Source organism: Phocoena phocoena, chromosome 12, assembly GCF_963924675.1.
Source record: "Phocoena phocoena chromosome 12, mPhoPho1.1, whole genome shotgun sequence".
NCBI lineage: Eukaryota > Metazoa > Chordata > Mammalia > Artiodactyla > Phocoenidae > Phocoena > Phocoena phocoena.
The window spans coordinates 7,726,702-7,743,972 of NC_089230.1; the positions used below are offsets into that span (position 1 = coordinate 7,726,702).

The 17,271-nt window shown below is 48.6% G+C and overlaps 1 protein-coding gene across 1 annotated transcript in view; it reads right to left on the reverse strand.

Moving 5' to 3' along the window:
• IGF2R (insulin like growth factor 2 receptor) overlaps positions 1 to 16,521 on the reverse strand; it is a 108,103-nt gene extending 91,582 nt beyond the window's left edge. The window contains exon 1 of the mRNA XM_065889079.1: positions 16,373 to 16,521. Coding sequence (XP_065745151.1) covers positions 16,373 to 16,521 — 149 coding nt within the window. The remainder of the gene's footprint in view (positions 1 to 16,372) is intronic.
• Between the last annotated feature and the right edge of the window lie 750 nt (positions 16,522 to 17,271).

Here is a 17,271-nt window from a genome sequence, read left to right on the forward strand (position 1 = left end):
GCTATTTGGACTTACACAAATAAAGAGGAAAAGAAAACTAACAGGAAAAAATGAGACCAACATATTAGACCAAAGAGAAAACTAAGCTGTAATATTAAAATTTTAAACTTTTAGCAGGAAACAAACGGTAGAATAAAATACCTGCAAGTTGTGTGGAAATGTAGTCTTCGTTCAGAGATACACACACACACACACACACACACACACACACACACACGAATGTTTTAAATACATCTGTGCTACAAGCATCTCCTGCAGCAGGACAGGTATGAAAGCCCAGTGGGCATTTTCATGAAACTCTGACACTCATATCAGGTCAAGTCTTCTTCTAAAAGACACCGTGGTTCTATGCCGTCCTCCATCTCACCTGTGAGAAACAGGATGCAAAGAGGTGGCGCAGAAGAACCACGAAGGCCCGAGGAAGCGGGTGGTCCCCGGGGAGCATCACCCAGAAGCCCCGCCCACTTCCAAGTCTTGCAAAATTCAGTTCATACCCTCTGAGGAGGCAGCCTAATCCCGGTTAGAAATGTTCCTCCGGACACAAAACCACCTGTGTTAGAACCCTGGCTTCGAAAATCAGCAAAAGCAAGCAAAATCCTTGCCATTCTTACCTCATTTTCCAGAGTATAACATGCTGCTAGCCAACGTCCCCCTCGCCCTCTTAAAAACTCCAAATTCATTTCAAAGCAAACCTGACGATTAGACACACGGGTGCGCATGCAATGCCCCCCGGACCACGTGGGCTAGTCCCTGCTGCATCCTTAGCTCTGATGCCAGCCCTCCTGGCATTTCCCACCACCCATCACTAGATCTTCTTAGGTGTCTGGCATCCCCAACTGCCCCGTGGCTCTGGACAGGAGTGTCCTCTGCCCCAGAATGACATATGGACATATATATGGACAGAATCAATATATGCTGGTAGGTTGGGAAGGAAGCCGGTCAGTGAACTAAGAACGCGTCACAGCAAACTCTCAACCACAGGCGCTGACGGCCACTCAGCAAGCCACCCAAGCACCTCACGCCATTAATCAACTCTCCCGAATTCCTCTGCTTCAGAGCCAGAGACTCCAAGGCTCAGAGACTTGAAGCTCCTTGCCCAACATCACCCAAGTATGAAATGACAAGGCCAGGCTTATGCCAGGCCTGTCTCACCCCCACGGGCCAGCACTTACACTAAGGTAAACTGCCTCATTTACTTTCAATTTTTTTACTTTTTTTTTTTTAACTTTTCAGAAAATATTTACTTTCAATTATAACACTGAAGCTGGCAAACCATTCCAGGAAACTTCACAATTTAAATCTTGTCACAATAGATGCCCCTAAAATGGCAGATCCAGGGGCTTCTCTGGTGGCACAGTGGTTAAGAATCCGCCTGTCAATGCAGGGGACACGGGTTCGAGCCCTGATCCAGGAAGATCCCACATGATGTGGAGCAACTAAGCCCGTGCACCACAACTACTGAGCCTGCGCTCTAGAGCCCGTGAGCCACAACTACTGAGCCTATGCTCTAGAGCCTGTGAGCCGCAACTACTGAGCCCACGTGCTGCAACTACCGACGCCTGCGTGTCTACAGCCCGTGCGAGAGGCTGTGACCTTTGTGAAGATCCAGGCTACCCTATGTGAAACTGATCAACAGATGAGACACTTTTCTGAGCTCAAGTTCTTGCCTAAGTTTTCAACTTCTGCTACTATTTCCCCCCCATCCCGTCCAGTTCTGCTTCCTCTTTTGCACAGTCTGAATTGCCACACACCAGAGACACTGCCTTCAGCAACCTATTTCCCTCACCCAACTGGTTTCCATGGAAAGAATATCAATTCCCTCAGCCCCCTTCTCCCCATGGGCTGCCCTCACCTCACTTTTGTATCCAGGCCAGTTGAGGATTCCACTAAGAAGGAACACATCTGTACTGTTTTCCCCGCCTCAGATTCACACCCTCCTTTAAAATGACTCCTTAGCTCAGCAGAAAGCTGCCCTCCGAAAACCTCAGCCGAGAGTCCAACAGCGTCATCAGTACCTGGGAAACATTCTGCAGTCGAACCATCGAGCCAGCAGGGAACAGCGGAGAGGACAGAAGTCGCACACAAGGCAAATGACTTTAAGACATAATTCTAAAGTGAATTCTGGAGACTTCCCTGGTGGTCCACGCTCCCAATGCAGGGGGCCCAGGTTCGATCCCTGGTCGGGGAACTAGATCCCACATGCACGTCACAACTAAGAAGCCCACATCCCCCAACTAAAGACCCAGCTCAGCCAAAATTCATTAATTCATTAATTATATTAAAAAATACAAAAATAAAATGAATTCTGTGGCTGAGATATGCCCTGGAGGTGGACAATTCACCTCATTGTATAAGGTGAGCACACAGGCTGTTGTTCCCTTGGTTAAAGAAAACTTGAGACCATCTGCCCCTGACTGTAATCCCACCGCTTCTGCCGAAACTACCCTGGACGATGGCAGTCAGTCTGCGTCTATTCGGTGGCACAGAGGTTCCATTTTAACCTCATTTGGTTTACATTTCATAATATCCTGAAAGGTGTTGGCAGATCACCAATTAGAAGGAAGTACACAAGTAGCATACTTGTGTCAACCAACCCAGAGACAGGAAGGCATTTCTACTTTCCCAGTCCTGTTCGGCAAATGCCACATTGAGAACGCAACCTGGTCAAAACGGGACCAAGCTAGAGGCAGCAAGGAAGAAGCAAATCTAACTGGCTATCGCAAGTGCCTAGAGATCAGAAAGCGTCATGAAGAGAAACACAAAGCCATCTCCACTGAATGCGGTGCAAACGTCTGTCCAAAAGAGAGCAGTCAAAAGAAAAAGCCAGGCTTCCCTGGTGGCGCAGTGGTTGAGAGTCCGCCTGCCGATGCAGGGGACACGGGTTCATGCCCTGGTCCGGAAAGATCCCACTTACCACTGAGTGGCTGGGCACGTGAGCCATGGCCACTGAGCCTGCGCGTCCAGAGCCTGTGCTCCGCAACAGGAGAGGCCACAACAGTGAGAGGCCCGCGTACCGCAAAAAAAAAAAAAAAAAAAAAAAGCCAGAAGGCTACAACTGGACAATTATTCTCAACTATGTGACACTGGTGTCTTAATGTGACACCTCTCAAGTTTTCATATATTATCATCACTCAATACCTGCAAAACTGCAACACCTTGCAAATATAATTTGCGCTTCTTTCTAAATTTTTAAAAGAGCTAACATCTAAAATGAAGTATATAAAGTCCCACTATAAAATGTATGGTATGCCCAACCCCTTAAAGAAAAGAAAAAAAAAAAATCTTAGAAAAACCAAGTCCCTGGGACTTCCCCCAGCGGTCCAGTGGTTAAGACTCCAAGCCTCCACTGCAGGGGGCGCAGGTTCGATCCCTGGTCAGGGAACTAAGATCCCACAAACCACGTGGTGTGGCCAAAAATAATAATAATTTTTTAAAGTTTTAAAAATATTTTTAAAAAGAAAACTGAAAAAAAAATAAAAAAATAAAAAAGAAAACTGAATCCCTTCCCTCCAAAACAGCTCCATGAACCTTCATTCTGTCCTTTACTCACATGTGGCCACACGGCCACACTCTTTTGAAATCTTAGTTCCCCCACTCGCCATGAGTCTTGGGGTTATGGTAATGGCCATGTGGCTATTAAACACTTGATTACTGGCCTTACAATCATTGGTACATAAAGCAGGATAGGGGTATGATGTAATCAGTAACAAAATTAGTAAGCATGTACGAATCTATAATTTGGTTTCCTTTTTAAAAAAAAAAAGATATACAAGCTAAACTCACATAGCATGGTCACTGGCTAGAGGGAATGTTTTTCTGAATCTAGAGTGAGCAGCGAATACCAAATTTGGGGGATGAGGGGAATGTAAAGTCTTTGCAACCTGAACATCAAAAAAGATTTCTCTGCTTCTGGCCTGCATCCAAGTCCTCTAACAGAACATTCAGGAAACATTTGGCTCACTACTGCCCCTTATCATCATCAGATAGTTTCTCAGCTCATACCTCCAGACCACCAACCTTCAAAATCTGCAACAGTCTCCTAAAATAGGAAGTGGGGAGGGAGTGGTGGGAAATGGCAGAGGGAAAGGAGGTCATGGAAAGAGGCAGGGTTTCCAAAACGGACATTTGCAGCAGAAATGTCAAGAGCATAATGTAACCACTGTTGTCAATAACTTTTTGCTGCTGACACTAAGAGAGAAAAATCTGATCTGGCACAATAAATATGCACCCTGATCTGAAGGCCGGGGGACACATGAGTCTGACACAGCATCATGGCCAAAGCTTATATAGGAAGTACTTCACTTCCTATTCTAAGAAACCCACAAAGCTGTGGATAAAGATATGGAGCCAGCAAAAAAAAAAGCAAGGAAATGCCAGACTTTAGTCTCTGGTTTTCCCTGGTAGTTACGCAGGGTCTGGGAGCAGGAAGCCAGTGTCTGGAGAGGGATCCGCTGGAGGCGAGGCTCTAAGTCAGCGTTAGGGCCCAAGGCACCAGGGGGTTGGCAGGGATGCTTTTAAAACCGGCATCGTGAGTGAGTGACCAGGAGAGGTCACGTGAACTAGAGGCAAGCTCCCCCAGAAAGGTGCCAGGGCAACAGGGGAAGGAGCCCACACACCTGGGCCTGAATCCTGCCCCGCCCTGACCAGCCCTGTGGGACACACTTAAGCTCTCTGAGCCCCGCCTTTCCAGTCTACACAGTTGTCTACCTCACAGCCACAGCGAGGAAAACCAAGACTGGGAACGTGGAGTTTTTTGAGACTATTACGATCTAAGCTCTCACCTGGATCAACAGCAGGACTCAGATTGCCTAAAAACTGAGTTCACCAACTTACCTTGCTGAGTCCATCCTGAAGGACTGTCACGTGACACTGCCAGGCTCTGGAGAGGAGAGGGAAAGGGAGGGGGGGCAGACCCTTGTTTGGGGGCCATCTCCAGGAGCAGCTCAAGACAGAGACCGGGGGCTCTGGACACACACGCGCTCACATACACACACACACAGAGATCCACGCACACACCAGCCACCTCCTGGGACGTCTCAGAAGACAGAACAGGCACTTGGGAGCACCCAAGCCTGCACCATGCAGCCACCAGCTGCCACCAGAACAGAGGTCCGATGAATCAGAAACTTGTGGAAAAGGATAGGTCATACTCTCCCTCAAGAGGTTTCACCGCACTGCAAGGCTGGGCTTCTTAGTAAATCGGCAAGTGCCCTCCACAACAGAAATCTACCATGAAGGACCGGCCTGTCCTCCCTCTGCTACACCTGCCGTATTTTTCATCCCATCAACTCTATGGTACCAGGATGCAGGCCAGGATTTCAACCCGAAACCCTGCTCGCTGAGGACCTTTTTAAAATCTAGATGCTCTCATACTTTGTTCCTCAAATGCAGAAAGAAGGGTTGAATTACAGGCTAAACCTCCTCCTTAATTATATGGATGTCGGAATTCAACTGCCTTTAACGTCAACCCAGCCCACAGCAAAGATATCAAACCTTAAGGCTCGGTCCCCTCATACGCCATCACCAATGCCCCCCAAACCCTCCCAGATCTGGTACCCTTCCTTCAGAGCCCTCAGTACAAGAGGAAGTCTGCCTTCCTAATTTCCGGGCAGTCATCTCAGCTGGTTAGCTCGCGATACTGATGAAAACACTCTCTGGGGGGAGTTCTTCACAAAGGCCAGTGATGTTGTCACAGGAGAAGACTCTGCTTTCAAGATGCTGGAGTCATACAACTCAGAAACCCTAACACCCAGCTGGGGACCAGAAGCACAGTGCCACGTCAGCGGTCACCTTCCTGCGTTCATCTAAAAGAACAACTATATCCCCCCACCCCTCCCCAAGCACTTTCCCTGAATGACCTGCGAACACTGTCACAACCTCCACCCAATCCCTCCAGGCAGTCCCTAAACCTGCTTTCCCCACAACCCTGCCCACCTCTGAAAATGGAACTCCATCCTTTCAATTACTCAGACCAAAAACCTAAGAGTCCGCCTTCCTCTTTCTTTCCTTACATCCCATACCCAATCATGGGCAAATCCTATCAGCTCCACCTTCAAAATATCCACAATCTGACCACTTGTCACCACAACCCTGGTCCAATCTGTTATAACTTCTTACCTGGTCCATCAGAAATACCGGCTTCCCCTCTAGGGCACTCCTGTGCTCAAAATCCTCCCAGACTCCTGCCTCCCTCAGAATAAAAGCCAGAGTTGTACATTTTTTTTTCACTTTTTTATTGAAGTCTAGTTGATTTACAATGTTAATTTCCGCTGTACAGCAAAGTGATTCAGTTATACGTACACATACGTTCTTTTTCAGAGTCATCTTGATGGCCTGTGGGACCTGGCCCCCAGCTAATCCTCTGCTAAACATTCCTGCCTTCCACCCTCTCCCTTGCTCACGGTGTTCCAGCCGCGTCAGCCAGCATCCTCGCCAGAGCACTGCTACGTGGGTCCCTCTGCCTAGAACACCCTTCCCCTGTTAGACGCGCAGGTCTCCGCCTACAGCAAGACCTCGGGACGGTGCACCCTCTATGAAACAGCTCCACCCACAGACCCTCTCCCCTGCCTCACTCAGCCCATCCACCCAAGTGTCTAACTCACACGGCCCCCTATAAAGGATCCACCCTCAAAAGGCAGAAGAGAGAGAGAGCCTTGTGGGCTTCTCACTCTGTTTTGTGGTAACACTCCTCCAGCAGACAGCAGGTGGAGGGGCCTCAGAGGACACAGAAGGTGGCTCAGTGGAGGCACGCCCTTGTCACTTCTAGGAAGCCACCCCTTCAGCACGTCCATGCTGGTAGTTTGGGTTTCTGTTTGCAGGCCAGGGGTGAGGGGCCAGGAGTGCTGGGGAGTGGCTTTCAGTACAGAACAGTGTTTTTTAAATGTCTAACTGGTTTTCAACTAGAGAATCACACAGATGGTAACAAATTAACGTCACACACAATCAAGACCCAATGGGCTGTCGACCCCTGGATGAGCTCTCCGTGTGCGCTCCGCATGTTTTATTACCACACACACGTATGTGCGAAGAATATTTACAGCATTAAAGCACAAAGGCTCTGATTTAAAAGACAGCTCCTCCCAGGCTGCCACCGGCAAAGGCCACGTTTCACTCTTTCCACATTCCTTCGTCTTTCCCTGGCCCCTCCGTATCCTGAAACAAAACTAGAATTGACACTTTCACAACCTCTGATTTCCTGCAACTCTCCTGGCCCCCAATGAGCAGTGACACGTGCAGGACTCTGCTCCGTCGCCCTGGGGAAGCTGCCCTCCGCAGGTTCACCAAAGGATCTAAAAGCAACAGCAAAATCCCAGCGAAGGTCTCTGGTCGATCTGAAAGGCAAGTTTCATGCTCCCAGAAACTAGAGGGACTGGGATCTCCCCACCCTGCACACAGGCCGGCCCCCCCGCGCTGGTTACCATAAGGACAGAAATAGGCATGTGACACACTGCTTCGGGCACCTCAAAACCCCAGCAGCAGCAGCTGGTTCTTAAGTTGTACGGCAAAGTGGAGCTGACGAAGGGCTTTCACATCCATCCCGCCGGCCGCATTCTTGCACCCGCTCCCCACCTACAACAAACGCCCCGGAACCCAGCACCCACCCCCTCCAGGGAAGCCGGGATGGGAGCCCCTTCTGACCACAGACACCGTGCAGAAGTCCTCTGGGCCTCCAGGGCCCCTACAAAAGACAAACAAGGAGGCTCTCTCTTCTCCCCTGGATGGTGGACTAATGCAGCCACCACAGGAAGGAGGGCGATGCCAAGAAAACGGCAGGAAAGGGCCTGGGGCCGCCTGACATATGGCACCTGGCACCCGCCCAACCCTACACCTCCCTGTGCAAGCGAACTCGAGTTGGGCTTTCTGCTACTCAGAGCTAAAGGAATCCTGAAGGATCCATACCTCGCAACCACAGAATTCTGGATGCAAAATGGACCCTGAGAGTCACACAGCCCAGTGGTTTTAAAGCTTTTTTAAATGATGGAGATGTTTCTTTCTCAAAAGAACTCTTACATGGAGTGCCAATGGCTAGAATGGATAAAGACGAAACGCCCTCTGGTTGAGGCAGAAAGCCCTAGGCACTAACGGAGAAGCCGGGGGTTCAGAGTAACCAGCTAAAAATATCACTGACCTAATGCAGAGACTCTTAACCTATAGAAATAAAGCAGTCACTGCCGTCACCACCATTTATGAACACTGAGGATGGCCAGGCACTTAAACGCACTCTGGTTCTCATACCCCCCTAAAAACATGATTCACACCCTGATTTGACACAGAAGGAGACCAAAACTGTCCACATTCAAAAGCTGGACAGTTGACTTCCAAAACTCCACTCTCAGCCCTCTTGAAGAGGAAACGGAGATCCAGAGAAAAGAGGTGATCCTGCCACACCAGCACAGTAACCCAGCTCTCCCGACTCCACCTGCAGGCAGCCCTCACTGTACCCTGCCAACCGCAATCAACAGAGATCCAGCAGCTGTCTCCAAGCGGGAACAGGGCTGGGTGTGATACTTAGGACAGAAAAGCACCTCAGACCAGCCACACAGACACACCAGCCAGAGGAACGCCCTGCCCATCCCCCGGTCTCCGCCCAGCAACTTGCAGCCAAGCTCCAACAACTGCTCCCAGCTCGATCCTGCACAGCTGCACAAAAAGAGACCACAAACGTCCCAGAGAAGGCTTACTGCAAAGAGCACGATCAAGAAGCACCAGTCGTCACGAGGGCAACAACACCATGAAAATGAGATGACAAATGCCAACAAAGAAACTGGGCCCAAGGAAAGAGAATTAATAGAGCCATCAGAGCAGGACTTCACAATGCATCTTCCACGGGATGAGAAAAGCTGTGGCATCCATGAAGAACAGGCAGCTGTGAATATATATCAACTCTAAACCTTGTTGGAATTTTTTAAAAAAACAGGAAAGTTGAAGAGCTTATGAACAACAGGAGAATTGCTGGCCTGGGAGACAGAACACAAGACATTCTTCTGGAGCCCTGACCAAAGTGGTAGTCAGATACAAAGTATAAAAGAGAAACCAAGCAGAACAAAATATAAGTTATGATAAAGAACAGCTGAACAGCACAATTAATGAAACTCTGACCCTAGCAGAGAACATTTTTTCCAAACACACAGAACACTATTAACTTGACTAGGTGCTAGGCCACAGTTTCACCACATTTACTGCCCACAGTGCGGGGGTGGGATGGGGGTGGGGATTCCATTTACCTGGGGAAAGAAAAGAGTTTTAAAAATTAGTGGGCCCAGGAAGTTTAAATAGTTAGAACTTTTGGGTACAAGAAGGAAATATTTAGAACTGAAGGATGAAAAAACTATGTATCAAAACCTAAGTAGTATAGGACTCAGGACAAAGAAACACATAGCTTTAAATTCATCCCTCAGTTATGTAAACTGATTTAAAAGATCTAAGCTTCCAACTCGAACTAGAAAAAAAGAGGATAAACAACAAGATCCTACTGTGTGGCACAGGAAACTATATTCAATATCCTGTAATAAATCATAATGTAAAATAATATATATGTATAACGGAATCACTTTGCTGTACAGCAGAAATTCACACAATATTGCAAATCAGCTATACTTCAATCAAACAAATTTAAAAAAATAAAAATTAGGCAGAAGTTAGAAATAGCAGAAATTAATAAAATCAAGATTTAATGGTGATAGAGATGGTGAACCAAAAAAAATGCTATGGGCTTCCCTGGTGGTGCAGTGGTTAACATCCGCCTGCCAATGCAGGGGACACAGGTTCAAGCCCTGGTCCGGGAAGATCCCACTTGCCACGGAGCAACTAAGCCTGTGCACCATAACTACTGAGCCTGCGCTCTAGAGCCCGTGAGCCACAACTACTGAGCCCAAAAGGCACAACTACTGAGCCTGTGTGCCTAGAGCCCGTGCTTCCCAACAAGAGAAGCCACCGCAATAAGAAGCCCACGCACCGCAACCGAGTGGCCCCCACTCGCCGCAACTAGAGAAAGCCCATGCGCACAGCAACGAAGACCCAATGCAGTCAACTATAAATTAATTAAAATGCTAGTTCTTTTGAAAAGACTAAAAAAGGGTAGAAAAGTCTTTAGTAAATATGTTAAGGGAAAAAAGAAAAATCAGGAATTTTTAAAATGTACCTACAGATTCAAAAAGTATTTCCAAAAGCAAATATGTAGTATGCTACGTATTTATATGTGAATACATAATTAAAATGACAATTTCCTCAGAAAATACAGACTATCAAAATTGGCTCAAAAAAAGTACAGAATCTTAATAAACAAAGTAGATGAAATGGAAACCATAATCAAAACTCCTCTTCCACTACATTCTACCTCCACAAAGGCACCAGGCCCAGATAGTTTTACTAGTGAGTTCTACCAAAATTTAAGGAAGAGAAATTGTCCATCCTATACAAAAACTGTTCCACAGCATATAAAATACTAAAAGCTAACTGACTCTCTCCACAAAGCAAACATTCTTTATACTAAATTCAGGCAAGAATAGTACAGCAAAGAAAATTATAGCCCAAGCTCACTTAAAAACACAGTTGCAAGCCTCCGATGTAAAACATCAAGAAATAGAAACGGATCTATTTCTATTTCACCTTTTCCTCACATCACACATAAAAATTAACTAGCAAAATTGATCACAGGGCTAAACATAAAGTTAAAACTATAAAACTTCCAGAAACAAACATAGGAGAGAATATTTTTGACCTTAGAGTAGACCAGTTGTTCTCAAGTGGAGGTAATTTTGCCTCCTCCCCACCCCCTGGGGTCATTTAAAATGTCTGAGGACGTTATTGTTTGTCACAAATGGGGGAAGGGTTATTCCTGGCATCTAATGGGTGAGACCAGGGGTGCTCTCATCAATACTAAGGATGGGCCCCACAACAAAGATTTATCCAGGCCAAATGTCAAATGTGCTGAGGTTGAGAAACCTTGGAACAGGCAAAGATTTCTTAGGCTACACAAAGCACAAACAATTAAAAAAAAAAAAAAAAAGATAAATTGAAGTCCATCAAAATTAAGAACTATCCTTTCTTCAAAGAATATATTAAGAAAATAAAAAAGCAAGCCAAAGACTGGGAGAAAATACACATTATACATACCTGAGAAAGGACTTGACCCATAATATATAAAGAACTCTTAAAACACAGTAAGATGACCCCCAAAAGTGTGTTAAGGGATGAGAGGGAAAAACAAAAACAATTTTTCTTAAAGAATCACTACAAAAGATATCCAAATGGTCCATAAGCACATGAAAGATGTTCATCATTAGGCATCCCAAGAAATACAGAAAAAGATGCCCAACATCACGAGTCAGCAGGGATATGAAAATTAAAGCCACACTGAGGTACCACTAGACACGCACTAGGATGACTAAAATTAAGACGACTGATACGATCAAGTGTTGTTAAGGATGTAGAAACACTGGAACCTTCACACTGCTGATGGGAATACAAAATGGACAACCCCTTTGGAAGTCAGTTTGACAACTCACTCACTCCCCATTCACTGAACAATCCCACTCCTAGGTATCAAAAAAAAAAAAGCATATGTCCACACAAAATCTTACACACTAATATGCACAACAGCTTTGTTTCATAATAGCCAAAAACTAGTAACATGTAGATGAGTCTTGGGTCAAAAAGAAAATCAAAACTAAGACTACACATTATTTAAAACTGCAGGACTTCCCTGGTGGCGCAGTGGTTAATAATCCACCTGCCAATGCAGGGGACGTGGGTTCGAGCCCTGGTCCGGGAAGATCCCACATGCCGTGGAGCAACTAAGCCCGTGTGCCACAACTACTGAGCCTGCGCTCTAGAGCCCGCGAGCCACAACTACTGAGCCCACGTGCCACAACTACTGAAGCCCACGCCTAGAGCCCGTGCTCCACAAAAGAAGCCACCACAATGAGAAGCCCGCGCACTGCAACAAAGAGCAGCCCCCGCTCCCCGAATCTAAAGAAAGCCAGTGCACAGCAAGAGACCCAACGCAGCCAAAAATAAATTAATTAATTTAAAAAACTGCAAAAAAAAATTTTTTTAATAAATAAAATAAAATTAGCAAAACTAAAGGGAAAAGGACGTTTGTTGCTGCCTCCCTGGGGGGAGCAGTCGTAGCCAGCGGTCTTCTGGATCTGTTCAGTTGGTGGTGTCTCCACTCCAGCTCTGGCCCTTCCCAGTTTTCCCCTCTGCTTAAGAAATGCCTAAGGAATACTTGGAGAATAAATGAATCCTGTGTCGCCCTGCCAGGATTAAAGGGGAGGAGACACCATTAGCATAAATTCAGGCCTCTGTCCCTCACTGGTCATGAGCCAGCTATGAGGAAGATACAAAGGACCCACAGGTATACCGGATCTCAGCTACCTCCACCTCCATGACCAGTGGGGGCACTACCAAGAGAGCTCGCGGCTGGGACAATAAAAAGGAAAGAGAAAAGAAAAATGAGAAGAAAAAGAACAGTATCTGCAAAGGAACAAGCTACTTTCCACCATCAGTCCCAGTTCTTCGACCCTCATGAATTCTCTCTGCCCAGCACACTACAGTTTTATAGGCCAAGATCAAAATAAAGATGAGACATCTAAATTATTTTACTCAACCCCCATCTTTTAAAAATCCCTCCGTGAAACGCTGATAAAAAACATGAAGCCCGATCAGGAATTCATTTCCTGGGAATCTGTCAGGACGCTGTTCTAAGAATTAAAGCATGCGGTCTAACATACCCCTAATTAACAATCTTGGGCTACACACACTTATTGTTGCAAGAAACATACACAAATGGATGTGGTCCAGGTTCAACATGTGGCCTAAATTAGGCATATAAGCACTATTCCTTCAGAAAAATCACAGGGAAAAAAAATATCTCCTTAGAAACATCAACTAAACCAACCTCAACTCCCAGCTGGCTTCATTATTCTCTTGTCCTCAATGTAACAAAAACTTTCCAGCATTTATACCCAAACAATTGGGGGAAAACTTGTTCTGAATAAATTTTAAGGTACTTAACTAACTAAATCAAGCCAGCCCAAAGCGTTACTTTATCACTAGTACAAACTGTTAGAGCCGCACTCATTAAGAACGTTGTGAACACCAAAATAAAGGGTGGAAACTAACCGATTACATATGTAAGATGGCCTTTTACAAAATGTATCTCACACAGTAAAGAGTAAAGCTGTGGACAAGTGGAGGGCCTTCTGGTCACTCTGGTGACTCTGCATGGCTGCCCTCTGCCGCCCTCACCTCTTGTTCTCGTGGGTCCTGCCCCAGCGACCTTTGGACATCCCTCACCAGCACAGCACTCCTTCGGGCCCCAGGCCCTCCATGCGTGCCAGTCCCACGGGCACTCACACTGGCCTCTGGATTCAAGTGCTTTCTTTCTACTACACACCACCTCCCGAGAAATAGGTGAGTGATAAGAATCACCGACTTTTTCCACAGCATAGGACTCACCTGGTGCGTCAATCCTCGTGAAGCTTAAAAAACACACAACTGAGGCTCTCCAACGAACAGGCGCTACAAGTGCCGAGAGCGCAGATACACTTTGGGAAACTTGCCTTTGTCGTGCCTGCTTTTTACTGCCCAGCTCTCTCCACAGACACAAAGGTATTAAAGCTGCTGCTGATTCAGTTGCTTCGCTGTTGCCTTCATCCCCGCCATTAATGAACTGCAAGGGGACAGCACCCTGCCCACCACCCTCACCCCAGGAGGGGTCAGAGCCACACGGGTGCCCTGCAGGCAACCCTGAAGCAGGCCCAGACCTCCCTCGTGTTGGTCCTAAGGGACTGCAGGTGAAAAGTGCCCTCTCAGGTTCTAGAGAGCTGGGCTTGGGAGGAGAGGTTGTTTTCCCAGAAATCCAACTCCCTTTTCCAGTGACACGAGAACTGCCTGCCAGGGCTCTAGCTGATGCTGGGTGGCATCCGGGCACCCCAAACCTGCACCTGAGGGGATCTGGAAACCGCGCCAGGCACCAAACCACCAGGAACAGGAGAGTCTTCCACGGAAAAACATGTTTCTCGTTACAAGCAACCAATTTACAAACATTTGGAACGTGACCCGGTGTCTACGGGGACTGCTACCACCGACAAGCTGCACAAACAGTAACAGCAGAAGTCTGCTTTTCACACTCACAGTGAGACCTGGGGAGTTATTTACAAGTGGACGCCCAGGGGTGGAACAAAAGGCAGCTGAAAACATCCGGCTTTGGTGCTACTTGGTTTTTTTTGGTGCTACTTGGTTTTTCAAACTGCATTTAAAAAGATGTTCAGCCCATGTTCCCATTCAAGTATGTGCTAGAGTTAAGGAACTTCTAGCCAGTGTCACCTCATTCAAGAAAACCAATTTTTTTAAAACCCCCTCCCCAAGGGTAAAAAAAAAAAGAAACAAGTCTTAATGAGTATTTAAGCCAAGGAATCCATTTGAAACAGGAACAAATAGAAAGAATTCACTTTGCAGGTAGGGAGTTTGAAGTGTAGATTTTTAAACACAGCTATGGGGAAGTCTCAAGGAGAAACCATAGAGCAGTAACGGGAAAGAAATGTGCACAAGCCCAGCTGTGACCTGCCTGGGGTTGCGGTCCTGAGGAAGGCTGGCAGAAAGGACCTAAGCCAACGTGAAAGCTCTCCTAAGACCTCAGAGGGCACATGCTAAATGCATATCCCCTCAGAACACCATGGAGCATTTCATAAGTTATGCCCACGTGTGACCATGAGGCGAAGCATTTCAAGATACAACGGCCATTTCCTACTGGACCAAGAGGCCGAAGTCCACCTGGAGATGAGGATCATAAACCAGGTTCCAGGCGCTGGGACAATACCACCCTAACGCAGAAGTGAGGGCCCCCGCAGCAGCCGCGGAGCAGAGGTCTGCCGTCGAGGCCAACTTTAACCTCAACTATTAAGAAATCAATTCCAATTTGCTAACAACACCAAGACTTCAACACCACGAGCCCAGCTGAGCTAACTTCTCACAGATGCGTTTGGTCACAGCAGCCATTATTCGAAAACTTCCTCCTTTAAAGGTCAGTTGCAGCTTGACCTTGCGTCAGCTAGGGCCCTTTTCGCTGTAACGGGGGCTTCCGTGAGTAACTACTATCTTAGGGCGGCTAACTGGCCTACTAACTTATGTGCTGTAAACTCTCCCTCCCGCCCCGCTACCCCTTTCCAAAAAAGGGAAAAGAAAGAATACGGGCCTTTCCATTTCGATTGTGAGCTCAGCCTCACTCTCCTCAGAGGAATAATTTCTCCAAGTTCTGAATTCAGGGGTAATAGGACCATCTCTGATGCCAGGGAAGAATATGAACCCCATAAACGCCACCACAAACTCAAAATTCAGCTCAAAGTGGGCTAAACCTCACTTCATTCTGCGAAGTAACTTGCTAACACCAGGGATAACTGTTGACTGTTCACTAATCTTTCAGAACTTTTCATCCTTTTTTTTTAACCAAAGTTTAAAACATAAATAAAAGTTGTACTTTCCATCATCCTAAACAGTCCAGAGAAAGTTGGTTAGAAAATTCTCGGAATTGGCAGCTCCCCAGCCCCAGGACTCCCGGCCATGGCAGGACACTAACAGCCCTCATTGGGACGTGCGATTATACAATCATGGTTCCCAGAGCAAAAGACTCCACTAGAATAATCCACCCGGAGACAATGACATCATGTGAACAACTAGACAGGAAGTTAGGCTCGGAGAAGTGAAGGGTGAAGTCTTGAAAGCCAGTACTGGATGACCACCCTCCATTCCCCCGATCCAAAAAAAAAAACCCAAAAAGTCACCTTCTGCAGAAAGGCTACTTTAAAGAAAAAATGGAAAACCCACATGGAGGAAAGCAATCAGCAAATGAAACCAAAACCCCCCAACTCCACGGCCATTGGTGCGGGTGAGTCTTTCCAAACTAATGGCCCCCTCTAAAGCCCCGCTGGTGGAACTTTGAGGAAAACGTGGAGTGGGAACAAAGCAGAGCAGTAGTTCCTGCGTCCTCCAACTTTCGCAGGCACACCGCCGAGAGGGCAAGCGCTGGGCGTGAGGTGGCCGCAGTGTGTCACCCGGGCGGGTGGCGGCGGCCGGCCCCTCGCACACAAAGCCGCCCCGGACTTAGTGACAGCCACAAGTGGTCCGGCGACGGACCCCAGCCAGCGCCGGGCCGCCGGAGCCCCCGCGCCCCCCGCCCGCGCCCATGACCCCCAGCCTCTTATCCTCCGCCACCACGCGGGCAACTTTCCCTCGGGGACGGGCTGACCCAAGCCCGGACCAGAGGCGACTCGGGGACCCCGGCCCCTCCCCCGAGCGCCCCTGCCCCCCACCCCGCCCGCCGCGCGCTGGGGCACCGCGATAGAAGCCTGCACCCAGGCGGGCCACCCACCTGCACAGCTCGGGGAACTCGGCGCCCTGGGTCCCCGCGGCCCCCGGGGCCCAGACCAGTAGCAGCAGCTGCAGCAGGAGCAGGGAGCGCGGCGGGCGGCCGGCGGGCGCGGGCCCCAGGTGGGCGCTCCGGCCGGCAGCGGCCCCCATCGCGCCGGGCCCCGGCTGCGCGGCTGGAGCGGAGCTAGCGGCGCGCGGCTGCCGGGGGCCGCGCTCGGGACATGGCTGCGCCGCCAGGGCGGAGGCGGAGGCGGAGAGGAGCGCGAGGAGCTGGAGCAGAGCAGGAGCCCGAGAGGCGCGCGGCTTGTCTGGACTCAGCTGCGGCCCCGCGACCGGTCACGTGACCGCCGGGCGGCACCGCCCCCTCCCCCGCCCAGCTCACATGACTCGCTTGTTCAGGTGATCCCCGCCCGCCGGGCTCCGCCCAGGCCCGGTCACGTGAGCGTCGCACGCGCCGGGCAGGAAGCGGCGCGGCGGCCTCGCGGGCGCAGGTGCGGCCTCGAGGCCTGCGTCACGGATGCTGTCACGGCGGGGACACGGCCACCGCCTCAGTTTCTCCCAGCGCGCACTCTGGGTCGCGATGTGGGTGCTTCCCAACTTGGATTCACCGTTTCCCACCCTGGACCGTTAGGGAGGGGAAAATAAGGCTTAGACTTAAGGTGCCGTAAATGCCACCGCACAGCCCTGTTATTTCGGATCCTTGATGAATGGGAACCCACTTTTCTTGCCCTACGGAAGTAGATCGCGGAGCCCTACACGGGGCTTTCCAACCATTGTCCAGCAGAGCTTCTCACAACCTTGTGTGACAATGTTATTTCCCAAGCGTGGGCTTCCTACAATAAGGAAGGGCGGCGCCAATATAGGAACTTGAAATATAGAGGAGGCCAAAATGTAGCTATC